The sequence below is a fragment of the Stigmatopora argus genome, chromosome 11, assembly GCF_051989625.1.
Source record: "Stigmatopora argus isolate UIUO_Sarg chromosome 11, RoL_Sarg_1.0, whole genome shotgun sequence".
In the NCBI taxonomy this organism is placed as follows: domain Eukaryota; kingdom Metazoa; phylum Chordata; class Actinopteri; order Syngnathiformes; family Syngnathidae; genus Stigmatopora; species Stigmatopora argus.
The window spans coordinates 9907587-9933186 of NC_135397.1; the positions used below are offsets into that span (position 1 = coordinate 9907587).

At 39.2% G+C, this 25600-nt stretch overlaps 2 protein-coding genes across 25 annotated transcripts in view; both read left to right on the plus strand.

Moving 5' to 3' along the window:
• The window catches only part of tacc2 (transforming, acidic coiled-coil containing protein 2), a 36127-nt gene extending 23243 nt beyond the window's left edge, over positions 1-12884 (plus strand). For 6 of the 23 annotated variants that reach the window (XM_077612536.1, XM_077612537.1, XM_077612538.1 and 3 more), the window contains 18 exons: positions 1325-1425; positions 1868-3242; positions 3618-3653; positions 4460-4517; positions 4593-4785; positions 4961-5007; positions 5102-5211; positions 5308-5461; positions 5792-5929; positions 6163-6255; positions 6987-7046; positions 8599-8742; positions 9366-9442; positions 9884-9927; positions 10952-11112; positions 11310-11416; positions 11579-11699; positions 11972-12884. In XM_077612536.1, coding sequence (XP_077468662.1) covers positions 1325-1425; positions 1868-3242; positions 3618-3653; positions 4460-4517; positions 4593-4785; positions 4961-5007; positions 5102-5211; positions 5308-5461; positions 5792-5929; positions 6163-6255; positions 6987-7046; positions 8599-8742; positions 9366-9442; positions 9884-9927; positions 10952-11112; positions 11310-11416; positions 11579-11699; positions 11972-12037 — 3085 coding nt within the window. In that variant the 3' untranslated portion in view covers positions 12038-12884. Of the gene's footprint in view, positions 1-566; positions 1038-1324; positions 1426-1867; positions 3243-3617; positions 3654-4459; positions 4518-4592; positions 4786-4960; positions 5008-5101; positions 5212-5307; positions 5462-5791; positions 5930-6162; positions 6256-6986; positions 7047-8598; positions 8743-9365; positions 9443-9883; positions 9928-10951; positions 11113-11309; positions 11417-11578; positions 11700-11971 lie in introns of those variants that run through there. The other 17 variants (XM_077612525.1, XM_077612539.1, XM_077612518.1 and 14 more) reach the window with 17 other exon arrangements.
• Positions 12885-13317: 433 nt separating this feature from the next.
• Positions 13318-25600, plus strand: part of ly6pge (lymphocyte antigen 6 family member pge) — a 57806-nt gene continuing 45523 nt past the window's right edge. The window contains exons 1-5 of one of the 2 annotated variants that reach the window (XM_077614222.1): positions 13318-13679; positions 14561-14705; positions 16120-16266; positions 16940-17056; positions 18181-18975. In XM_077614222.1, the coding sequence (XP_077470348.1) occupies positions 16206-16266; positions 16940-17056; positions 18181-18374 (372 nt within the window). In that variant the 5' untranslated portion in view covers positions 13318-13679; positions 14561-14705; positions 16120-16205 and the 3' untranslated portion in view covers positions 18375-18975. Of the gene's footprint in view, positions 13680-14560; positions 14706-16119; positions 16267-16939; positions 17057-18180; positions 18976-24864; positions 24958-25600 lie in introns of those variants that run through there. The other variant, XR_013304036.1, reaches the window with a different exon arrangement.

Here is a 25600-nt window from a genome sequence, read left to right on the forward strand (position 1 = left end):
CCCCCAAAAAATGTTCTGAACTAGTTTTGAAGACTAATTGTCTCAATAGGTTGCTGTACATTAGTGGGTGAGAATCAACCTTGGAAATAAATCCAGATTTTAAATCCTGGTTATTGTCTTTTAAATCCAGCTTTCCTTTTCTTAGTCGTAAAACTACACATTTCTCATTGCAAAGTATTTTCCAGAGGTTGTAATTTTTTTTTTTTTTTTTACTGTTTGCCATTTTTTGGGGTGTTTAAAATTAGCATTGTACTGCACATGTGGGACCGAAATAAGTGCCATGACCTAACCCAAAATAAAACATAGCTCAACATTCATTAAGAAATTCATTTACTCTTGTGTTGTTGTAGCTCACCTAAAACATCAGGTTTTTTTACTCACTTATTTTGCTAGCTTCTGGGTTTTCACATCTCAGCATCTACTAATGGACTTTGAGTGAAAAGCCATGGAGTTTATTATTTATTGTCCATTTGGGACTCATTCCACAGTGCACATTCAGCTACGTTGTGCGACAGTGGTGATATCCCAAAAACAAAGGGTGTGTCTGTGTCCATGGTAACATTTTAAACATGGAAGTTATTTCTAGATTTAGTCAAGTGTTGGAGAAGGACGCGCAGGGAGGGGGAAAGTCGATGAAAAGAGGAAGGATGAGAGAAGTGAGAGAGTGCAAGCAGTCTGCCGTCTCATTCAGATGGAAAGAGAGCTGACTGGGGTTCTATAGGTGAAAAATACCGTATATGCAACATAGAACAAATAAGAGCTGAATATCGAAAATCACAGCAGAAGATAACTTGTGCAGAATAGTGGGCATCTACGTGTATATCAGACAGTGGCGTGTGTTTTTTGGACGATATGGCGGTGAGTACGTGGCAGGCTCTCTCTCCACTGCAGTGGGCACGCTGGGGCTGGGACACGCTGCTGGGAGGGGCAGCAGGCAGTCCAGACCTGGATCCGACTTTAGGACTGTTCCGGCGTCTCTCCTGGAGCCCCCATCATGAAAACATGATTATGACTGCAAGGGAATTGGTCAGGCAGAGGTGAGACAGAATGGGATGCGAGAAACGCATGCTATTCAACAACACCATAATCATCATCATCTGCATCGATCCAAGAGAATGGGTTTTTTTCTTTGGTGCTGTGGCCTGTGCTGGGAAAGACAAATGTATTTATATTGGATCGTTTTCTTTCATCTTTAATCATCGATTCCAAGTTGACACCAATATATTTCCTCTGGTAAATCATTGAAGATCATTATTTCACAGTCAAGGTGTTGGACTGATTCAACGCAGAATTGACTCAATATGTGATTTTCTTTTTGCTGTAGGAGCTCTGACTCTGATGGAGCGTTCGAGACCCCTGAATCGACAACTCCTGTGAAGGGCCCCGCAGATTTGCAAAGTCACCTATTAACTATTGATGGCAAAGGTGAGGAAAAAAAATGTGTCTAGGTAACCTCAGAAGAGCTATGAAAGGTATTCCTAGGAATTACACAATATTACGCTTGTTTTGCTCCATGCTGTCGACGTTTCTGGAGTTTCTTCATCCTCTTTACACATTCCTGTCTGCATCGACAGGAGATCTCTTATTGTAATTAGTTCCGAAGATTTATTAATCCTCAAGTGAGTCTTGATTATTTTTAGTAGATTAACACTCTCACCCAGCAGAATTGCAATTGTGACATTTTTGTTTCCCAAAAGTAATACGATAACACCAGCCACTTTAGTACATTCTTAGAGATTACCATGTTTTGCAGATCCTTTGTCCCAAAAGGATGATTGAATTCCCATTCTTAATATATTAATCACAGATTCTGTATAAATAAATGAAACTAATAAACTCAGGGTGTTCCTTTCTCCATATTTTTCAGGTCAAGACGCTTCAGAAGGAGATCCTTCGTCTAACTTGATTTCTGATCCCCTCGCTGTTGTTTTTGATGAGGATAAGCCGATTGCTGCCAGTGGCTCATACAACTTTGAAAAAGTTGCCCCAGAGTCAACAAGTCAACCACTTACTCGTTCCCTCAGCCTCCAGGGAGGAGAACTTGACACTTTTGACTTGGATGGATCTGGAACACAAGGCTTCCGTCCACATTCAGAATCTTTCAGTGTAGGCACCGAAAGCAACTCAGGAACACTCCGCAGGCTTAAGAAAGTCCGCCCTGGATCGGTGAAGAAGAAGCCTCTTCTGAGGCAGAACTCCAACCCAGAGAAACCCAGTTCAACTAGTAGCACCCCGGAGATCATTAAGCGTGCAAAGCCTCAAACTGTGACACAGGAGGTAAAAGAAAGTAGTAGTCCTATTTTAGGGGGAAGTCCTGCAGGAACCATCAAAAAGACCAGAAAAACTCGTGTAGATTCTCCACCTCCACTACCAGAAGAAAGCACTCATACAGAATTAGTCGACAGTCTTGCTGTCTCTGCCTCACCCACGTGCCAGAAGAACAGCAACCCTTCTCCTCCCCCCGCAACAGAAGACCTCCCTGTCCCTCCAAGTGGCTCCTACAAATGGGATCCAGAGAGTTTTGAGGGCATCGACCCTTTCAAGACTGGTGGGAGTAAGATTGCCAACTCACCAGATCTTGGTCGCAAAGACCTAGCATTTGCCCCAATTTCTACCCCGTCAGATAGCTCCCCTATCCCTGCTTTGAGGGTGTCTCCTCATCCAGCTACAATTGAAGCACCGGTTATTAGCCCCGAAGACCATCCCATTCCACCCAAACGCGAGTCTGTGAGACTGGAGTTTGACTACTCGGAAGAGAATAGTGAGGCATCACACGCAGCTTGTCCCCCACCCAAGAAACTAGGCAAGAAACCTGGTCACAAAATGCCTCTGAGAAAGCCAAAACTAGGATTAAAAAAGCCCCATCAGGGGCAGGCGGAGCAACTGGACAACCACCTTCCGTCAGAACACAATGTTAATGAAGAGGAAAAGCCTCTATCCAAAGGTTCTTACAACTTTGAATCAAATAAATGGGACGATCCAAATTTCAATCCATTTTTAACTAAGACAGCTGTGGTCGACTCTCCCAAAGCATCCGGACCCTCTTACAGTTTTGATTTTGATGATTCCGTAGGGGACCGTTTTAAATCCTCCAACCAGATAGCGTCCTCACCTCCTAAAGCCTCAGCCTCCTTTGAGTTGTTGTCAAATGACGACTTGGAAAATGACAATGACCGTATCGGGGATTTGGAGGATCAAAATCAGAACAAACCAGCCAAAAAAAAGAAAGCTCCTATCAAATCGTAAGTTAAGTATTGACACTCAAGGTATCGACACTGTCGGTTGTGTTTTGTCTCTTTGTTTGCATTAGTTTTGCTGTAAAATATGCCCTTCACTTCTTTACCCTACTGGCTTTTGTCTCTCTGAAGTCACCTGGACCAGTGGCTATGAAAAGTCTACACAATTCTGTACAAATGGCAGATTATATTTGTTTATTTTTACTTCCCTAGGATGTCTAGTTTTCAATTACATTACGCAGCTTATCGCCTACATTCCTTTTTTTAACTATTTGTCAATATCAGATTTTTTTACACAATCCCCCTCCTGGCATTTGATCACAGGTGCGTAGATTTTAGATTTTACATATCCATGCTATGTACTGTATTCTCATATCACAGGAAGTCCAGAGGTGCTTCAAGTCTATGTTGTTTGTTGTAAGTACAGGGATAATGCAACTATTTACCATATTTCCCTCTCAGTTTCATCAGGATCCCTATAAAACCGCATGATCGCTACTTATTTTTTGGTGGGTCATCAAAGCGCTTTATACTTTAATATTTCAACACCCGTGACAACACTAAACACCTAACAAGTTGTCAACTTATCTTATTTACAGTAACAATACACACAGGCTAGATGACATGCTAATTAAATGTTTGATCTAAATTCTAATCCAGTAGCCTCAATGTGGCTCTGTTTTCGAATTTTTAATAAAATACTAGGATCCACATTTATCAGATATGGGAATTGTCATTTTTACCAAATAACTTGTACCACAAAGTATTACTTGAATATACTTTAGGAAACATTTTACATCTGTAATATTTTGGTGCTCTTGAGGACTAAGCAATGGAAAACCTTCTGGCAATAATTAACTACATCAAATCATGTATACTGCGTAATAATATAATTGGCAGACCCCCCCACCCCTTTGATGATGCTTTTTAATTATCCAATTCTAAGTGGTACAAACCATCAATTAGTGTTGGAATATTAGAGATTTTGTTTAATGCTTTCTACATTTTGCCTCATGCCTCCTGTAACAACTGATGATATTTTTTTTGTCATGGATATCCTCCTAACCAACCTGCTAGCTTGGCAAGTTGACTGTTTTCCAAAGCAAGAATCAAATAGATTTTTAAATCTTACGGCTTTGCAAACATTCGAGAATCAAAAGCTAGAAGAAGTTAGAAATTGTAAAGAATGATGAACATAATGTATGACTTTTCTTTTCCCTAAGTAACACTTTCAGGGTGAAGAAATCACCAAAGAAATCACAGTTGTCCGACAGCTCACTGGTAAACTCAGGCGTCCGTTATATCACTGTACTTTGCTGTATTAGTTCTGTCTAACTTGATTTCTTTGTACGTCAGGATGCCGATGATCCTGCCTCCATTCAACCACAGGACGACCACGCAACGGATGAGGAAAAGTTGGCCTCTTCCACCACTCACAAGTGGGGAGGCTTGCATGATGTGGATGCAGAACTGAACTCTGACCAACAAGATTTCCCTCAGCCGTCAGATCTGACATCATTTGTTAATGAAAGAAGTCTTCAGTCTTCAGGTGAGACATACTTTCGGCTACCTGTGCCGATCTTGTACATTCACCTTTAAACTCAAATAAAAACAAAAATATTTAGATTAGATCATTACAACTTTATTTCATCCCGTATTGCAGATTATTTTTTTAACGAAAAATTCATTCATTTGCATCCGATATATCCTTTTCTGCCTTTCAGTGCCAGATTATGAAATAGAATACATGGAAAAGATTGGCTCTTCACCTGTGAGTATGTTATCTAAGATGTATCAACGGTATGATCAGTTTTTATTTAATAAAATCAAAAATATGTTGCCAACACACTGTCTCGTGTATGAAGCCGCTCTCTGTGAAGAAACCATCCTTATACCTTAAATTGGACTCGTTATCCAACAACGTACCAAAGGATACAGATGCACATGGATCTGAACCCAACTCCCCATGTACAGGGTACGTCTGTCATCGTGAAGTTGACATTTTATTTCTGCATTTTTACATGAACCAAGCTTTACAATTTGAAAGTGAATGTTCACTTTTTCTCTGTAGGAGCTTTGAGGAAATGGAAGCTCAGATAACAGCCAGTATGAAGTCCCCAGTCCTAAGTGCCAGGCCTGGTCCTGAGGGATCTGCTGGAGATAAAGGCAGGAAAAGAGAAAGCGAAGTGCTCAGTCGAACCCAAAGCACGGAGAGGGATGAGCAGGTGTGTTGGAAAAACATAAATATATGTTGGGATGAATGTGGTAGATTTGTATACTGTACAGCTGATTGTTTGTGGAGTTAAAAAAACATCGCTGTCATTCCACTGTCCTTTAATTTAAGTTAAGGTATGTTTCCCATGACTGTGTGGCTACAACAGTTAGATAACCACAAGTACGCCCCCAGTAAGATCCTCATTAGTCAGGTTGACAACAGGATATGGAAATCCACACTAAACACATTCCTAGTTCAGCTTCTGAGCGCTTGCTGTACCACGCTGACCTCAACCAACCCCTCCGCCCTTTGCCCACCCCATCCCGGTCATTCACTATAGCTCAGTAGCCAAGAGATCCCTGCTTCCGTCCTGACCGCGTCACTGTTAGAAAGACTGTCTGAGTGTGACGATCCTGTGCAGTACCTGGAGCCTGACCTCGCTGAGACCAACCCTAATGTGTTCGCCCAAAAACTACAGGTGTGTTAACAACCTGATAACTTTCACGTTTCATTTTCCTTTTTTTGTGTGTGTTTTTCTGTGTAAACATTCCACCCTTTCCTTTTCATTCCTCCCTTTTTGTGATAGCTTATAAGTGAAGTGTGCCAAGTGTTGCGTGCGTGTGTGTGACCAACTCAAGTCTTCTATATGCTTTTCCCTTACTTTCACATCCTTGGGTCGCACCCCCAACTCCCCCAAATTGTGCGGCCCAGGAGGAGCTGGTGCTTGCTGCTTTGAGGATAGAAGCTCTGCAAGTAGCCAAAAACATCTCTCAGTGCCCCTCTCTCTCCAATGTAGCCCCCCAGGTACTCCGCTGATTTAGCCTGCACCTGCTGTAAGTGTGTGTGTGTGTGTGTGTGTTTGCGGGGTGAAGGGATTTTGCCAGGATGCATCTTGATGACCAGCGCTGTAGAAATGGTGCATGAGTATCCCTGTCCTTAAACACACCATTTTCAGTGAACCACTGCAGAGTCCAGTGTCAAGTCTCCCTCATCTAGAAAAACTTGCAGAAAGTATTTTCAGGCTGACCCCCTAGGAACAGAGTTTGGTGCCATTCTGCCTCTTTTTTGCATGTTGGCTGTTTACAGGCGGCTTGAATGCAACTGCTTATGTATATTCTTGTACTGGAGAAGCAGTTAAGGCATTCATTGCTTATCATTGACATCTTTTGTTGGGTTGTTCCTTTTATAACATTCTGTGAATTTAGTGTTACTAAAACTGCTAACAAACAGATTCTAAATTCTAAAAGAAAGAATTACAGGGTGTCAAACTATATTTTTATTAGGAAAGCTCCTTATTCCGTTTTTTCCTCAAATGGAGAGAGTACCAAAAAAAATCAGATATGGTCTCTTAGTAGATGTCAATCAGTTACTCCGGTTTTTAAATCCCCAATTTATTGTCAGCGTTGGAATATATAGCAGTATTTCCTCTGACATATTTTACACAAGTGCTTAACTTCAGTCTCACGGTTACCGATTATGCTTTGTATACACCACTCTGAGTGCTTCTCACAAGCGTTGTCCCACACATTTCACAGTCGCGCCTTAAGAAACCCAGCACACGACGGTGGAACATCAACGGTTCACCCTTACTGAAAGTAAGAGGAACACTTATATGTAACCCATCCTTGTACCACGTCTGCTCAGTCCTTGGACATTTTGACAGTCAATCCTCTAGCTTTGCATCTCAGTACAGACTGAATTTGTAAAAGGGCAGTGATTCCCAACAGTGTGCTGATTTGGAATGTATAGTGACAGTGAGGAATAACTATGAATATGCTCTTGTACATCTGCAAAATATATGCCTTGATGCAATAATTGTTGGGAAACACTGATGTAGGCGCAAAATACCTACAGCCAGTGTTTTTGCTGCGTAAACACTTTACAAGACAGTATTTGCAGCATAATAATTTTCATTTTACAATATCATGAAGGTTACATGTTTGCACTTCTCACAAAGATCAAAACAAAGTGCCAATATACTCATGATTCTCTTAGGCTTTAAACCAACAAAATCACTGTCCAAATACCAGGCGACTGCATTGTGTATCCCTAGCTCTTTTAGAAATAATACACTTTGTCGCTCCCTTGTAGTATGTGTGTTAGATTTTTGTATTGCTACATATGTCATGAGAAAATATATCCCTAGAACTGTAGTATCCTTTACTAAAGTCTCCGTCATCCTCCTTTTTCATCCCTGAAATGTTGTAAACTTTATCTCTGTTAGTAACCTTGCTGCAGAAAGTGATGTGTTCTACTTTTTTGCCAAATGAGAGGCATTGCATCACAAGATGGAAATCATACTTAGTATGTGATTTAAGTCAGAATGCTCTGTGCTGAGGGGGGTGGTCTTACTCTCATTCAATGCAGCCACTGTCAATATTTAAGATTTTGTTGTTGTTGTTGTATGCACACTAAATACATTTGAAGCAATGCCAGGAAAAAGCCCCATGAATGGAAGTCTAGAGTTGAAGTAGACAATTTTCTGTCTTTTTCTTGATGCTCCCTCTCGTCCCTTTTTTGCATACAAGTCTCAATGTCATTTATCTACCTCCATGTGGTCTAAGCCTAATCCGTCTCCATTGAATAAATCCTTCAGGACATAATAGTTTTAGAGACCTAGAGAGGTCCTTAAACATTAAAACGTACCATGGTTTATCGACCCTGCCCTTTAAAATTAAATTTAACGTTTGGGTCAGGCCTCATCTGGTGTAATTTGAAGAGAAGTGAGGAATCAGCCAGCACTTGACCGTTGTAAGAAATAATATATAAAGTGCTTTAACATAACACTAACCCGTTTGCCATGTTGTGAAGGCTGCTATCTCATCCCCCCCTCTTTTTTATACAGTATGTGTTTTCTGCCCTCCTCCTCTGCCTGTACCAATCGCAAACAAGCTATGCTTTCTAACAAGCCAATCACTTGGCTATGAAGACTGTTCCATCAATTCATACTGCAGCTGACCAAGTCTTCAGGAACATTGCTAGCCTGCCTCATTTACATATGACACCCTGTAGCTCGGGTTGAGGTTACCCCCCGACCCCTTGAGAGCGGTCAGAGTAGCCAGCCGGGGGCAGCGTGTTCAAACCTGTCTGGATTGTAACTTGGCTATGTTTCCTTTCCTCTCTCTTCTTTCAATTGAAACCTGGAAGCAGCACAGAGATGCTTCTTCAACGTCAGAGATTTCGCTCTCCAAGAACTCGCTGTATGTCCGGACCGGTCCCAGCTATATTGACGGAGATAGTCCACATCTTCCTAAAGACCTTGACCACTCGTTGGAAATCGCCAAAGAGGAGGTGCGCAAATGTGATTTATTTTATTTATTTATTGATTTTTTTGCTGGAATTTTTTAGCCTGGTTATGAATTTTCTATTATAAATTCGATTCAATCAGACTGTATAGCCACTGTAACATGAAGAAGTCAAATCCATCTTATGGGGGAGAAGTGGGTTTTGTTCCCTGAGAGAACATAATAAGAATAATAATTTTGTTCATGGAGCTCATATTGCTAAAATTTGGAAAATACTTTGTTAATGTTTCTTCCAAAGTTTGCTTGCTATATATGGTACAGTGTTTTCCCTGTTAAATTTTTAGAATCACCATAAATGGCCATCACAAATATATACTGGCATTATTATGAACACAATGGTTCCCATTGACAGCGATAGATGTCCATTCCATTTGAACTGCGGGGGGCCGCTCTCCCAGTTCAAATAGACGAGGCGTCTTCTAGTGACAAACAAATTTAAATTCACACCAGAATGATAAAAACAGCCACACCATTGGCACTGAAAGAGTTCCTCTAAATTATAAAATCAGCTTACATATATTTTGATTATACCAAATATGGGTCACATGGTGTTGTTTTTGTATCCACGAGCCTTTCACACCAAATTCATTAAGATGCTTCCTGTTTTAGATTCTGACAAAAGAAAGGGAGGTGCTGGAGTGGCAGAGGAAATATGAAGACAGCCGACAGGAAGTTCAAGAAATGAGGTATTATTTGGAGGTTTGAATTGTCATGAATATAGCCCTGCAAAGCAAAATGCCACAGCTTTGAGAATGCTCTTATTGAACTAATAAAATAATTGCGTAAATGTCTGTGGTTTAATTTTGATATCTAGTAACATTGATGGCAATCAGAAGGTGGTGGGTCAGGGTCCAGCTAGCAGAAGCTTCAATTAGTCTTGGCTTATTTCATATGGATGATTACCAGGATAAGAAGGATGGGAGGACGGGGACTATGAATCCTCTTACATTTTCCAATTTCAATCAAGTTTATTGCGAGCAAAAAAAGAAGGCAAATAAAAACAAAGATAAGGGCATTTCAAATGTTAGTCGTTTTGCTTTTCAGGTTTTCAAGCAACACCCATTGCTGAAATATATGAAGTGCCGAGCCATATTTCCGTCTAATAACATCCCAATTCTTTTCCATAGGAGAATCGTTTCTGAGTATGAGAAGACTATTGCGCAGATGATAGGTGAGTTTGCACAAAGAGCTCCACAAGCTGTTTGAATGCACATGAATCTTGTTTTGAATCACAATTCCCAATGCCACTTTTTGCCGCACTGCAAATTAGAAATTTATGCCAGCTTGGGTGCTTGCTGATGTCTTTTTACAGAACTTTGGAAATCTGATACTCTGTCACACTTTGCTAAAGCTCTTCTCTCACACGCCTTGTCGGCTCCCAGCTTGATTTAACGCACTCCCTTGTTTCTGTTCTGCTCCTATGTTTGCCTCTTACTTTTTGATAACTCTGACAGGCATGCCAGGTGAGTACTGCAGACTTCAAGTTGTGTGTGCCTGCTCATATCTGCTCATCATTGGTCATAAAAGGGGAATCCAGCATTGCCTCACGTTGTTTGTTGTCATTCCACTTCACTCACCATGCTCGTTTGTGTACAAGCCATAACATTTTTGTCACTTTAGCTTTAGGCCAGCATGGTCAAGATGTTGTTTGATGCGCCTGCCACGTGCTTTATTTGATTACAGCAATCGCGACTTTGGTTTGCTTTTTAATAGATGGAAAAAAAAAAAGAAATGTCAAGTATTTAAGTGATGAAGTTGCAATTACAAGAATATGTCTTACACCTGCAGTGTTTTGAGGCACTTTACCTTTTAGTCGGCTAAAAGTGTATCATCCTTTTTTTTATATTATCCAACCACTAGTGCTTTTAAGAATTACTGAAATACAGGTGCTAACTGCGATAATTACAACAAAACCAGTGTGAATTTCCACAAAACAAATGTTATCAATAATATTATCAAAATGTTTTGAAATGGTTCCGTGGATTATGCTGACATAATGACATTTAACATAAAATTAACCCCTCTTTTTCTATCATGGATGCCCCCATTTTTCATTGTCCTTCTCTAATTAACATAATCTATCAAGTGTATATAAACTGTCAACCTAAAACATTTTACAAATGTGTTACATGTTTTAAATGTCTATTTCTCCATCAAATTCTCTGATACATTTACTATATTTGTGCACATGTTAGAAGATGACCAGAAAGAGAAGTCTCTTTCCCACCACACCATTCAACAGCTGATTGTGGAAAAGGACCAGGCCTTAGCCGACCTCAATTCTGTGGAAAAGTCACTGGCCGACCTCTTTCGACGCTACCAGAAGATGAAAGATGTGCTTGAGGGCTTCCGCAAGGTAACGTAGTATGTTTTTTGTTTTACTTAGACATTAAGGCTAGGTGACACCGCCTGCAGCTATGACAAAATTTGCTGCGTTCATGACGTTGTAGGTAATCTCCAGCATATGAATCAATCTGACACATTTCTGCAGAAATATGACGTGGCGGATAGAATCGTAAACTTGACGCAGTAGGTGTGTGTCACCCTGTCTAGAATGAAGAGGTTTTGAAGAAATGCGCTCAAGAATATCTGTCTCGGGTCCGTAAAGAGGAACAGCGATACCAAGCTTTGAAAATTCATGCAGAGGAGAAGCTAGACAAGTAAGTTGGCATGTTAATTTTTTTCAATTGCTATTTATCGAAAGAAAGACAATTAAAACAATAGATGATTGATTTGATTTGAGAAACATTCATCCTTTTTATGAACTGTTTCCAAACCTGGAGCTTATGGGAGTTCTAGAAAAGGGTCTCTTGTGTTTCCAGGGCTAATTCGGAAATAGCTCAGGTGAGGGTCAAGTCCAAGCAGGAGCAGGCAGCCCACCAAGCCAGTCTGAGGAAGGAGCAGATGAAAGTGGATTCTCTGGAGCGCACTTTGGAACAAAAGGTCTGTTGGTTGAGCATTTTATCTGACCTTTGATCACTTAAAAGGCTCCGCACAATGGACGCAATGTACCGAAAGAGGAATGCTCTCAATTCTACAGAAAACAGATCAATGACGCTAAATGTAAATAGCTTGAAAAACTCCTTTAATTCAATGAGTGCCCTCAGATGTTGACTTTTAAAGTTGCATTTAATTAGAAGTGATTTTTGCAAATATGGGAGGCTTTTCTTCTTTCCTCAATTCATGATTTGTTTGTAAAACTGTTTATTTTTCAGAACAAAGAGATCGAGGAGTTAACGAAGATCTGCGATGAGTTAATAGCCAAAATGGGCAGGTGTTAGCAAACGGACACCATTGTGAATCAGTCTTACGCAACCAGCCTTGTTCACATGTGAGTAGCTTCAGTGGGAGGGAAAACATGCTTAGGAGGACTTTAGAAACCACACTGTTTGAATTTTCTACTGACCATGTACGTACAGGATGAACACGGACAGTTTTCTTTAATCACTCTGTATATTTTTGATGTATCACTGTATTGTTCTGTATCAGGGTTGTCGTTTCAAATTTTGGAATATACTCCCAAGTCAATTACTTTGATATCAGTGTGTGCGTGTGTGTGTGATTATCTGTGTGTATGAGTGTGTGTGTGCAAATGAACATATGATGATGATTGCCTGTGGGATTTATTGTTGCCATGACAGCCACTGAGGGAGAAGACTGTTTACCCACTGTAATGCCTCTTCCAAAAAAGAAAATGGAGCATTGACCCATTTTATACAATTCATCAATGCTTAGAGTAGAAAACTCAGTAGCTTATTGCATGCAAGAGAAGACAAAACCCTTTTTGCTTTATTTTGTATACAATGTAGAAAGTGTTATTTAGGGATGAGATGTGTGCTCCGTGTGAAACAAACATGATTATTTTTGTTTTAATTATTACATTATTGTGTTTTCTTCATGTAACTTTGTAGATATTTGTCATACTTGTCATAGCAATCATGAGGATATTCTTGGACTTTATTTTTATTATTTTATTTTGATATAAACCAAACTAATTGTGACTGTATACAGATGTGCTGCAGTCCTGCTTGGGTGGTTGTGTCACTCTTATGACTAAAAGTTGTCTACACAGCTGCTGTATAGCATCTGCTTACAAAGTGCAATAAAAGATGTCAATTTAAGACGTAATTTATTTATGTATGATTTATTGTCGGTTAAAACAAATGCAATGATGGAGCTTATTCACCTGTGGGGGAAGTGACTTGAGTTTTTTTTTAAAGTGGCCCAAAAAAAACATCATTAAACATGGTTTCAACAAAGGTTAAATTTATATTTTGGGAACATTCCGACTGTTTTTTGAGACTAAACAATTAGCAACAACAATTTTGCCCACCACTTCAGAATATGTCAAAATGGCTAATTAAACCTACTGGAACATTACATGAAAAGAGGGTTTAACTATTCAAAAGAACACAATATATCTGATTATGACCAAAAAAAAGATTTGCTTGAAACAGCTTTGTGGGAAAACAAGTGGTGTGAGGTGACCACTGGGTGGCGCTGCAGTTATAAACAGGGTTTTTTTTCCGTACGAGGGATATTTCTTGTTCCGGGTGGTGTTCGTCACGTGGAGGAAATTGTTTTCAGTTTTCAATCAACATGGATGGGCATCCGTCTGGACCTCGGTGGAACGAAGGGTTTTCCTCCCCGCCTTCGGGTTGGGGTCGCTCACCCTATAGAGGCCCAATACATCGCGGTGGTTCTGGCCGGGGTTACCACGAGCACTCGCCCAATTCTCCTCCGTTTTCCCCTGGCTTTAACCGGGGGCAGAGGGGAGGCTCCCCGTATAGGTCCGGTGGGGGAAGACGGAGTTTCGGCGGCTCTCCGGCTATGTCCGGAAGCGGCGGCCGTTACTACGGAGAGAAGCCACGAGGGCGAAACAGTTTCGGGTCGCCGTCTAACTTTACACCAGCTTCAAATCAGGTGAATTTCAACATTTTTATTAATTTGGGAAAGCTCTAATGACTTTTATATTCTGTCCAAAACGCAATTTTTGGGCAATCAATGCACCACTCGTTTCCAATGGCAAAAAAAAAAACATTTCAAATATCAAAATCTCGTCCTACATTTGAAAACAATCTAATTTACAAAATATACGAATTAATGAAATCAGAACACTAAGGTGGCTAAACCGTACCGTCCATTAAAAAGGATCTTCATTGGGAAATATAACTAGTAATAACTCGAAACGTATGAAAGGACGTCCTACGTCGTCAATGGCAGACGATGAGCTGAAACGTAAGTGTATTGTAAATGCCCCAAAATTAAGGGAAGTAACCCCATGCCATTTATTTTACTTTTTTTTCAGTCCAACCAATTGCAAATTGACTTTGAATACTTGGTCACCATGTTAAGATTTCCAAATAGATTCAACTTTATTCATCCCGTATTTGGGAAATTCAGTTTGTAGCAGTAGCAAGCACAGACACAGGAAAAGATAATGTAGGCCTAGATAAAACCTTCAACCTTCTGCAGACTGATGCTGTGGTTGAAAATATGTAGAATGAACTCTTCCAAGATGATCTGCACAGTCCCTCAGTAGTTTATGGCTGATCATCAGGACCAATAGCCTTCCTGGCCTGAATGGTGTCCAGGACTAGCATAAAGAAACTAAGGTAATAGATCGATGACTGCCTCTCACACGAGATGGTTGGAGTCGAGTCATAAAGGTCATGAAAACATTGAAGTAAAAGGTATAAAGTATTAAGAAATATTAAAATGTAATATAAAAAAGATGAAAACTGTAAAAACAAAGAAACTGTTACGTTAATGAAATGACAAGCCAGTTCTTCCTTTGTTTCCAGCGTGAGACGTCCGAGTCCATCGAGCGGTACTTTAGTCCGTCCATGTTGGAGGATCCCTGGGCAGCATTGCTTCCAAAGCAGACCGAGACATCGAACGACAACAAGCCGTAAACAAGGCAATTTCACAACAACAAATTGCTGGGAGGTCAGTTTTCTTGCAGTATTTTTGTCATCAAGTAAGGGACTTATTTGGAAATACAGTAACTGGTCTGTACATAATCTGTGCAAGAGGTGACCTGTTTGATTTGACCTTTGCACAATATGTCAAAGTGCAGATAATGCATATGCTAGTTTAGGATGTTTTGTGTCTGTAAATATATATTTTGATTATACTCAAGTCAGGAAGTAGTCTGATTGCAAAAAAAGTTTGTATTTTTTTGTATGCTGTGTTGTAATGGCACATTTTCAGTAGGTTAATACACTGTATTTTTGGAGCGATAAAACCTGTTTTTGACAATGTATGAAGTTATTAAACTGAAGGACAACAGTTATTTTTCTGTGCCTTCTGTATAGCTAGGTCACTTGGTGAATATTACAAAATAATTATACATAGTATTAGGTGTCTGTGATCATTGCATATCTAAACAAATAGAAAAACTATTACAAAATGCTATGTTGTTGAAAAAGTTCAGAGGTCATTTTACATTATAGGGAAAAATAACACCATTGTTTCCATCCCAACGAAAAGCCCCTATTTATTGAAGAAGGGAAAAAACTGTTATTTTGCTAATATTTAACTGTTGCGAAAAATCCTCCAGGTTAATACACTGTATTTTTGGACTGATAAAACATGTTTTTTTTACAATATATGAAGTTATAAACTAAAGGACAACTGTTTTATTCTGTGCCCTCTGTGTAGCTAGGTCACTTGATGAATTTTACAAAAAAATATACACAGTATGTATGTATTAGGTGTCTGTGATCATTGCATATGTAAACGAATAGAAAAACTATTACAAAGTTCAGTTTTGTAGGAAAAGTTCAGAGGTTATTTTACATTAACCGTCTCCATCTCAGCGGAGAGAACTCTATTTAAGAATTGGAAAACCTAAGAACCTGGAAAACCCACAATTTCATTTTTCTAATATTTAATTGAGAAAAATGTAATTTAAAAGTCAATATTGCTGGAAAGGTGCCACTTCACACGGGGGCACGTCTCAATTTGCCTGGCATTAAAACCATTATCACGTACATGGTATAACCAACATCACAAAGTGGCTGTAACTATAAAATGTCCTTTAAAAATCAATTATCAGAGGTATAAGAATTCCACTTTTTGCATACTTAAATACTTTATCCCATTGTCATTAAATGAATGACATTTATAATTGGGTGTTGTTTTGCACATAACAATACGGCATTGAGCAGAAAAGGAAAATGGTGAGCGCTCACGACAAGAATGGGCGTGGCTAGAGGAAAGATGCGCCAGTTTCAGGATGGAACTCCACAACTGTACTTTGTGTTCGTTTTGGGAGTTAGTAACTCGGAAAGTTCCAACAAAGTGAACATATTGAGGGCCTGCTAATCTTATCTGTTCTAAATAATAGCTTGTCTGACAGATTAGATTAGGTTTTGGGTGAGGTTGCCGGGGGATTCATCGGGAACAACAACCTGCTTTACATCCTGGGATCAAGACAAAAGCACCATGAGAGCGTTACGATACAGTTTGCTGATCCTGCTTTGTGAAGTTTTGCTCATATCAAATGGTAAGTTAATTTTGATCTATCTTGTAATATAACTATTCCAATTTTCGAACACTAGCTAGTGAAGTTTATTCTACCTTGTCAATGTATACAGTCTTTTAAACAAAAATGTATTCCTATTTTTAAATTAGTTACTTTTAGATAGGTTGTTATTAGACATGCACTATATAAATGAAGCATTGTCATGTTTGCTATTTTTGCCTTAAATTAGTCCTTGTCTATCAACTACCGTGCAATCTCAACATCTAATCCTATAATAGGACTGCGAGCTAATGCTTTTAGCGTGTGTGTAGAGCACTTATGCTGTGGGGATTGATTTGAGTCAGTATGAGGCATGTGCTTGCCAAGTATAACACCTGCACTTCCCTAGCTGGGACTCATCTTCACACAGTGACAGGAAATATCATGTAACCCATCAAATAACATCTGGAACTGTGCATTTATAAAATAATAATAATAAATGTAGGTTGTTGTTCCCCTCTCATGCACCACATCATTTCCAAAGCCTTTTAGTAACCGACTAAATATTCATATACTGTAAACTCTATTCCGATCTGGGCTTAACCAATATGGCGGTAGTTTGATGGGAATTTGCATTCAAACATTTGTACTCAATTCTTATAATTGTGCATGTTCATAATAACTACTACTTTTTCCTCTGTTGCCTCATATTCAGGTAAAGCCCTACAATGTTACACATGTATGGGCTCCAACAATGAAGATTGCAACCGTCAAGGTTCAAGAACATGTCCCAGCTTCTCTGATGCTTGTGCTGTTGTTGTGGGACATAACAGTGAGTCCAACACTGCGTGACGGTGTAGTAGTAGCACCGTTTTTATACCTTAATTAGCTCACTCGTGTCAAAGTGGCGGCCCGGGGGCCAAATCTGGCCCGCCACATCATTTTGTGTGGCCCGGGAAAGTAAATCATGTGCCGACTTTCTGTTTTAGGATCAAATTAAAATGAAGAGTATAGATGTATATTAAATTTCCTGATTTCCCCCCTTTTAAATCAATAATTGTAATTTTTTAAATCCATTTTTTCTGTGTTCTTAGTTCAAAAATCATTTTGTAAAATCTAAAAATATATTTAAAAAAAGCTAAAATAAACATGGTTTTAGATCTATAAAAAACTGAATTTTCAGGGCTTTTAATCCAGTTCTTTTAATCCATTTATTTTTAAAAAAAATCTAAATATTATATCTAAAATGGTCTGGCCCATGTGAAATCAAGTTGACGTTAAAGCGGCCCGCAAACCAACCCGAGTCTGACACCCCTGCTCTAGCTAGTAAATAGGGTGTAAAAGTTTAAATTGTGCAATAATTAAAATCGCTAAGTGTGGGGTTCTGAGGTTCACCCAGTCACACTTTAGTTAGTTATTGTACTTCATCAGACCTCTTATTTGTGGGAAATTTCTATTTGTTAGTGGTACAGTAAAACCTCGTTTTTCGCGTTCAATAGGTTCCAAGCCCCGCCGCAATAGATGAATAACCGTGACGTTAAGACACAGTTTTTCATGGTCTATTTAATATTATTTGTACCTTTTAAATCCCTCTGTATTCTTATTTAACTCCTGAAGGTAGACACTGCCCTCTGAGGAGCAGTGAAATACTAGTAATTGGGCTTTGCGTATTTTCCCCCCATTTCTCGTTTGTATTATTGTTTCAACATTATAAATTTTCATATATATTTGGCAGAAACAAGCAGAAATGTGGTGATAGTCGATCTGCAAAGTGGCAAGGCATTACTATATATTAGAATGTCTGCTTTGTTTTTCATTATCCCTAGATACTGCCGAACACTAGAAATCGCAAATAAGGATAAGATATGAAAGATTTTAGCCATTCGGAACACAAATTTACATTTTCCCTAATCAAAGAAGAAATGAATGAGTGGAAGGGAATTTATGTCTTTTAAGGTGGAGTTATGAAATCCTGCTCCTACAAGTCCTTTTGCAGCCAGGCTAACAGTCAGAGCAGCAAGACGCCGGGTGTGAGCGTTCACTGCTGCTACAGCAGCGACTGCAATATCACAAACACAGCTGACCGACCGCGTACACTCAGCTATATATTATTGACTTTTACGTTGTCGTACCACAGTTTTTTCAGGTAGAGTTTACCCGGTTCACAAGATGCATGTGTTAGTTACATTGCATAGAGGTGCTCAAATGTGATGTGCCTGTTGGATTATGCACACCACATAGGATTAAAGCCATTAAGAAGAGCTCACGTGGCTGTGATGGTTTATTTACTTTAAACAAGTTAAATAAGAGAGACAAAAAAAGTGCTTCATTATCTGTTAGGGATTTATTTCCACGAAAAAACATACACGCACAGTTAAAGCTCTCATTCCACTCACTCAAAAGTGAGGTTAAAAAGAAAAGGGTGAGTAGAAGTCTGTTAGTGTGCTATTGTGTTCTCACCCAAAGGTTGTTTGATGAGCTATTTTGGAATGTGGTGCGAAAGTCATTAGCAATAACTGCAGATCCATAGAAAACCTAAACCTCTAAACAGGTGCTTTGTATGGTTGAGGAATAGAAACTCCGAGTATTAAAACTGTCCGATATCAATATTATGTACACAAAGATTTCAAGCATAAAAGGGAAGTTTTCACGTTTATCGAAGACATACAATTGCGTCACTAATATTTACCTGCTTTTTAAACAATACTATTTATGCAAGTCTTTATTTGTTTACCCTGGTGTATCATTGCTTTGTAGTACACTGTATATTCTGAATTGTATGCAAATGCATGTAATTTTCAATGCTTCTGTGTTGATGTATATGTCAAAATGAATAAATTAAACATTTAAAAAATGAATTATTAATTTGGTCTTTTTTTTCCCCAAGTAACTGATTTTGTTGAATGTGTGTCATACTAGGTATTTTAGATGAAAATATATTTTAATTGGACACTATTTCGAGTTCCTTCAAGTAAACATTGAGAGATGGAGTGTTTTCATTGAAACATCTTAAGACATTTTTATTTTCAAATGCTGAAACTGGGTATTTTAAAAGAAAATAATTCACTACCGACCGACACGGCAATTTTCCATCATGCAAGGTGCGCAACCACCACAGGAAGGCGCTCTAACCACACTTAAGTTTCACTGACAGTGATGATATTCACCTAATGTCTTGTGTATGCTTATTTTTATTTTCAAAATATTTGTTTTCACGAGCTCTGTTTGTCTAAATCAAAAATTTTCCACCAACTACTAAAGCCTTTTGTTTACGGTCCTCACACTAATGATTACCATAATTCTCTTCCATGTAAGTTATGATATCTTTTCTTTGTTGTGTAAGTTATTTTCATACAGCATTGAATGTTCCCTTAAATGTGATGGCAGGATACTATTGGAATTAAGAGGGACATCAGGTCAGGTGAAGACACATTTTGGAAGGACACAATCCACAAATTATGGGGTGCAGTATTCAAGGTTGGTATCATTCATGGTTTATCGTGCAGAGGGTGGCAACCATTTTCATTGATAAGCCATTTTTTTCAATCATTAGAGAGAATGCAGGACACACCACAAACTGTAAAGTCCCGTTGAGAATGCTCTCTGTTTGGATGTCCGCTATTATTGACTGGTACCCGTCTAAGGTTTTATTTCTCCTTTTGTTAATATAGAATGCTAGGATAGACTCCAGCTTTCTGTGACCCTAAGCAGGATAAACAATATAGCCAATAATTTCCAAGGCCTGTGGTTATGTCAGTCATCATATTTCTCACACGCTGTGCATGTACGTCATCTAAGCAAAGGTCATCATCATAGGTGCGTTCTTTCAATTGTAATATGTTTTATCCTCCAATCCTGCCCTTTAAGGAAGGACACTTAAACAAAGAAAGCAAAATAAAACCAAGTATTTCATCTTTCTTACTGTTGAAACCACCAGTTTATAGGTTTGCAAGCCCAGTTTGCGATTATTGTACTGCAATAAAGCAATTCCAAACTACACGTATATAGTTGGCTTAAATTGGAAGAATATTCCAAATGAGATGATAAAAATTGTGAATTCTAAACGTAAAAGATACTCCTTCTTATGAGTCCAGTCACAGTTTTCTTTTTCAAGCCCAACTGACTTTACAATCCACGTTTCCTCCAAAAACAACTTAATGAGTCATGTGTTAGCCATGTACCTTTAAATCATTAAGCGGTCTCTCTGTACAAAGTGACAGCCAACAAGACCAGAGAGTGTGACAAGTGGTTGAAAACACTCAAATACGGATGCCTTTAGAGGCCAGGGGAGGAGGAATAAGGGGCAATAAGAGCGTGTGAGACGATGGCCATGTTTACAAGCGTCCAGGAACCAGCCTGCTGGCCAGAGTTCATCTAACGGTCACTGGTTCCGAGGTCCTCGGGTCTTGGGTCTTTTTGAAAAAGATCTATGAAGCAGAATTAAAGTGATCTACCTCTGGACTCCGGGAGAAGTACTTTTTTAGTTTATGGAACAAGCAAGAGGAGAAATAGGGAAAATGAAGAAAGGGGAAGAAAGGAGATGTTCAAGAAAGGGGACCATAATGAAGAGAAGAGAGGACGAATTGTTTAATGAGTGTGTTCCCCTGCCTGAGCTACTTTACAACATAACTAACTGGCCCACCTTCTGTGAAGCTGGCCGTCTCGAGGGCAGGGACAAAGTGACACTCTAGAAAAATGCCTCAAACTACATCAAATGGAGTCCTAATTACAAAAAAGAAGAAGAAAAAATATATATTCTGCTCCACTTTTGAGAAATGTCAAAAATTTATTGCACGGTCCGAACACATCGACATATACATTGTATTTAGGAATTGCACTTCATGAAAAATAAAATCGCCAAATTGGTTATATTGTCCAAAGTATGAAATGAATATATTTTGTATATTTTTTACCTTTATATTTCCTTTGAAATATTTAGTCTTTTATAGTTTTATAGTACCAAGGTCTGTCTGAGGGAATGGTGTTTCACGTATGTTAAAGTTTCCTGACTTTGTGTATACGTGTGTGTGTGTGTGTATTTTGCCCCGCCTCCACACTGACTTTCAGTCAATATCGAGGGTTGTTTGAGTTTGTATTCCCTTCAAAATATTCCCAAAATGATGCACACAAATGTCTTCACAATAGGATAACGCACGACCACTTGCCAACGAGAAGTAGTATATACGCCATTCGCACTGACTAATGGGGGAAGAAAAAAAAACACTGAAAAAATGCAACGCTCCACCCAGTGCTCGCAGAGACATTACAAAGAGGGAGTTGCGACCAGAGACATTACACGAGGGAGTTGCGGGGAGAGAGACAGTGTCCATGATGTTCTTATGAGCCTCATCTCACGTCCGCTGTCTGCTCGTATATCAAAATTTGTCTCGTATCTCAAGATAAATATTTGCCCGAAATTTTACTCGTATCTCGAATTGCTCGTATGTCGTACCACTCGTATGTCGAGGTACCACTGTATACATACATAGTACATACAATGGCTTTATGAATGCAGCAGTCTGTGTAGAAGGTTTTTTTGTCCACAATTTGTATCATTTTAACTTCTTGTATGTGGTTTGTTTTGCATATGGATGACTGGCTGTGAATACCTCAATGCATAATGTAGGCATTGCATACGTAGATTCAGTTTATAATAGAATCAGATATGTCAGAAGCTCATGAAGTAGTGGCAGCAACACAGAGGATGTTCACCGAATAAAATTTATGCAGTGACTCACCCTGATAAAGGAGAGTGTGGTTTTGATGAGACGTACCTTAGGCTTGAAATTCATTTCCACTGCAATTAATTTTGATGAATCCTACACTACAGTGTGTTTGCTTGGAAAGGTGATTACAAAGGGAAAAGTATATTTTTTGTATTCTCTTCTCGATTGAGTTTTTATTTTTTATTACAAAGGGCCAAGTGGATGGTGACATTTATGTAAGCTTCTGGATATTAAATAAATATCCTTTTATTATGCTTTGGACAGGTGAGGCTTATGTGTCACCAAGGGTGGATTTAAGAAATTTGGGGCCGCAGGCAATGGTAGAGATTTGGAATAAGAGGACAACATACAAAGCAGATACCTACGTGTGTATTGCAGTGGCGGTCCGTGCATTTTCTCATTGCGCCTTCAACGGGTAAAATCCACTTCTTAGCAACATTTAATGATTAAATACAAATACTGGAGCTTTTCGACAAGGCATTGTGGTGTTGCCAACTCGAAATCTGATTGGTTAAAGCAACAGTCTTATCGACACTTGTTTAATGCAGCAGAGCCTGCAGAACTGATTGTGAAGGCCTTGAGGCAGGTTTCTGACCCTGGCAACAAATAATGGCTGAAATGTGATTGGTTAAATGCTTCAATATGAAAACACACATCTGGAAGCAGTGCAACCAGGGGGAAAAACAATCAAAGGAAGCTAACAGACAATTTGGAATTATTTAATAAGTATTGATGGCCAAAATATAATATATGACTCAGATATTTCTTAGGCCAGCAGAGAAGGCCTTGAAGGCCCTGATGGCCCGCCACTGATGTATTGTAATAGAATAAAAATGTGCTGTTTACATTTCAGGATTTTCTCTATCTCTGAGGGAAATAGCCCACTATAGTACATAACTTCTGTTGCTGCTCAGTAAACACCAAATTCATCACCAAAATGATAACCAAAATGTTCCTTTATGGCGTGACTTCTTAATCCAAACTTTAAAAAAAAGAAAAAAATCTTTGAGTGGTATGACTTTTACTCAGGTGCGACTTATAGTCCATAGAATACAGCTGTTTAATTAAAAAACAATGTGCGTAAATAAGTCACAACTGTGTTGAATATTATGTATGAGGAATTTTATGTGGCCCCGTGTAACTCGAATTTGAGATTATAGGTATCCGCCTGTTGATGCATTACGGTAATTCCGCCACTGTGTGATGCCCCCTATGACTGAAATGTTTCGATAGAATTTTCTGGCCCGTTTCTAGCCAACAATCCGCAAACCCCTAAATCCTCCAGTCCAATATTTCTTAATTAAACCTTTAATTTAGTATTTGATTGGCATATGAGAGATGAAATGTACATAGCTAATATATGGACTATAGAAAGGTTAGAGAACACAGGGGATATACTGGTGTTTAGAATATGAACATCCGACTCAATTTGGGCTGCAGTTTTTGTCTGTCTAAGCTGGAGGCTCAACAAGAAGTGAGCCAGTTCTCATGTGAAGTGATGGAAACTAATGGGATGAGCGTTGTTTAACAGATGGGGGTAAAACTAACACGCAGGAGGTGGGATTACATTTGTAAACAAAACAAGCCATTCACTACTTTATAAATCTGCTCTCAGGAATTTGATGAATTGAAGCATTGAAATGACACATCTGTCTGAGGCAAACCATCCCTTCTTGCCTGTCAAGAGAATTCAATGGTCAAATGCTTATTAACGAAGACATTTATTTAGTTGCTGCCGCTGTGCGGAAAGCAATTACTGTAACAGCAACACTTTTGAAGGCGAAAGATGGGTTTTCCACACTCAAATTAGTGGGCGATGGATTCCATACCTGCTGAGTTATGAAACTTTACTCATTTTTGCAGGGGACAAGGAGACAAACAATCATTCACGCTCATACTCATACTTAGGGACAATTTGGAGTGTTCAACCAGATTGCCATGCATGTTTTTGGTACACGGTCGATTGGTCGCCGGTCTTTTGGTCGCCCGGAAGGTAAGTGATAATTACCATTTAAATCGTTGCTCAAATTCCCTAAATACAAACTGTGAATTACTATTTAGTCATACTTAATGCCCTAGTAATTATTAGCCTAAAGAAAAGCTCCAAATTTCCCGGACTTTTATTGTTTTTTGTTGGAGAACTTGTTAAGACCCTGACTGACGTAGCTTCTTAAAGGGACAACGCATGTACGTACATACAAACTCTTATACACTCACACGTCGGCTCAGTGAAACTGCTCATGGCCATTGTTGGCTTTTATTGCTGCGTAGACCGTGTTGTTTTACCTTGTTTTGTCGCCGGTCTTTTGGTCGTCGGTCTTTTGGTCGCCCGTTGTCGCGGTCGGGGCGACCAAAAGACCGGCGACCAATCGACCACACACAATGTTTTTTGGGGATGTGGGAGGAAACCGGAGTACCTGGAGAAAACCCACGCAGGCCCGGGGAGAACATGCAAACTCCCCAGAGGAAGGCCGTAAAACATCGGGATCGGACCCGCGATCTCAGAACTGTGAGTCGGATGTGATAAACACTCGGTTAAAAGGCCGACCTCCGTTGCATTACACGAAGGAAAATTTAAGGAGAGAACCTGTTGACGCCGATGCTCTTAATAACGCTTCTTAGAAATGTTCGATGTAGGTCAGTCCCCAGGAGACCATGTTGTGTAACTGCAGTACACCTGGTAATAAATACCAAATCCTTTCTCATTAAATAATGGTCCACCTCTATTCATCATCCTTCCTTCTCCCAACCCCCCACCGGCAACTGCTTAGGTCATTTCAGTCTGCTGTCAAAACCTGTGACCGCTTCGTGTTGGGGGCCAGGATTAAAGAGCAAGCAAGGAAGTGAGGGGAAAGCTGACAGAGAGCAAGGCCTTAACTATTTTTCTTTTTTCTTCTCTTCTTTTCCTCCACAGTCACAGTTGACCGCATGCTGATTCTTGAAGCGCCTTTTCGCAGCGCTGAACTAATGTGAAACAACATGGAGTCACGCGGAAAACAAGGACAAGGTGAAACATGTGAACATTTCTGCTTTTGCACTGAAGTTACCATTTCCTACATTTAACCACTGCAGTATGATTAAAATAGATAAATGACATTCGAGCAGAGCTGTAGAACTCATTCTCGTTAGATGTACCTCGGAGAGCAAACATAACTGTAAAACATTTTAAATGTAGGATTGCCTCATAATACATACAGAACGAATTTAATAATAACTGGTTTTGAAATCCATAACTCACTAAAAGGAATGATAAAAGATTATTTCAAGTTTTCAAACAGTGACATTTCGCCCTTTTCTGGGTTTCCTACTTACATTTTGTGTGGTAATATTAGTCTTTCAATTTTATTTTCAGCTGCTTTGCATTAAATTGTCTGTTAGATTTACCCTGGAAATTGCATTAAAATTAAAGGTCTAAAAATTTCTTTCAGTCTTAAATTTAACTATCTAGAGATAGTCTAATTTTAGCATGAAAATGTGTTACATTTTCACTTCTGAACAAAGACATTTTTTTTGCTTTCTTATGTTTATTATAATGTAAATATATATTTTTTCCATGTGATCTGAACTTTTCATTTTACCTACTTGTAATAGTACTAAAAGGGACTTTTATATATGGGGCATGGTGGATGTGTGCTTAACACATCTGATTC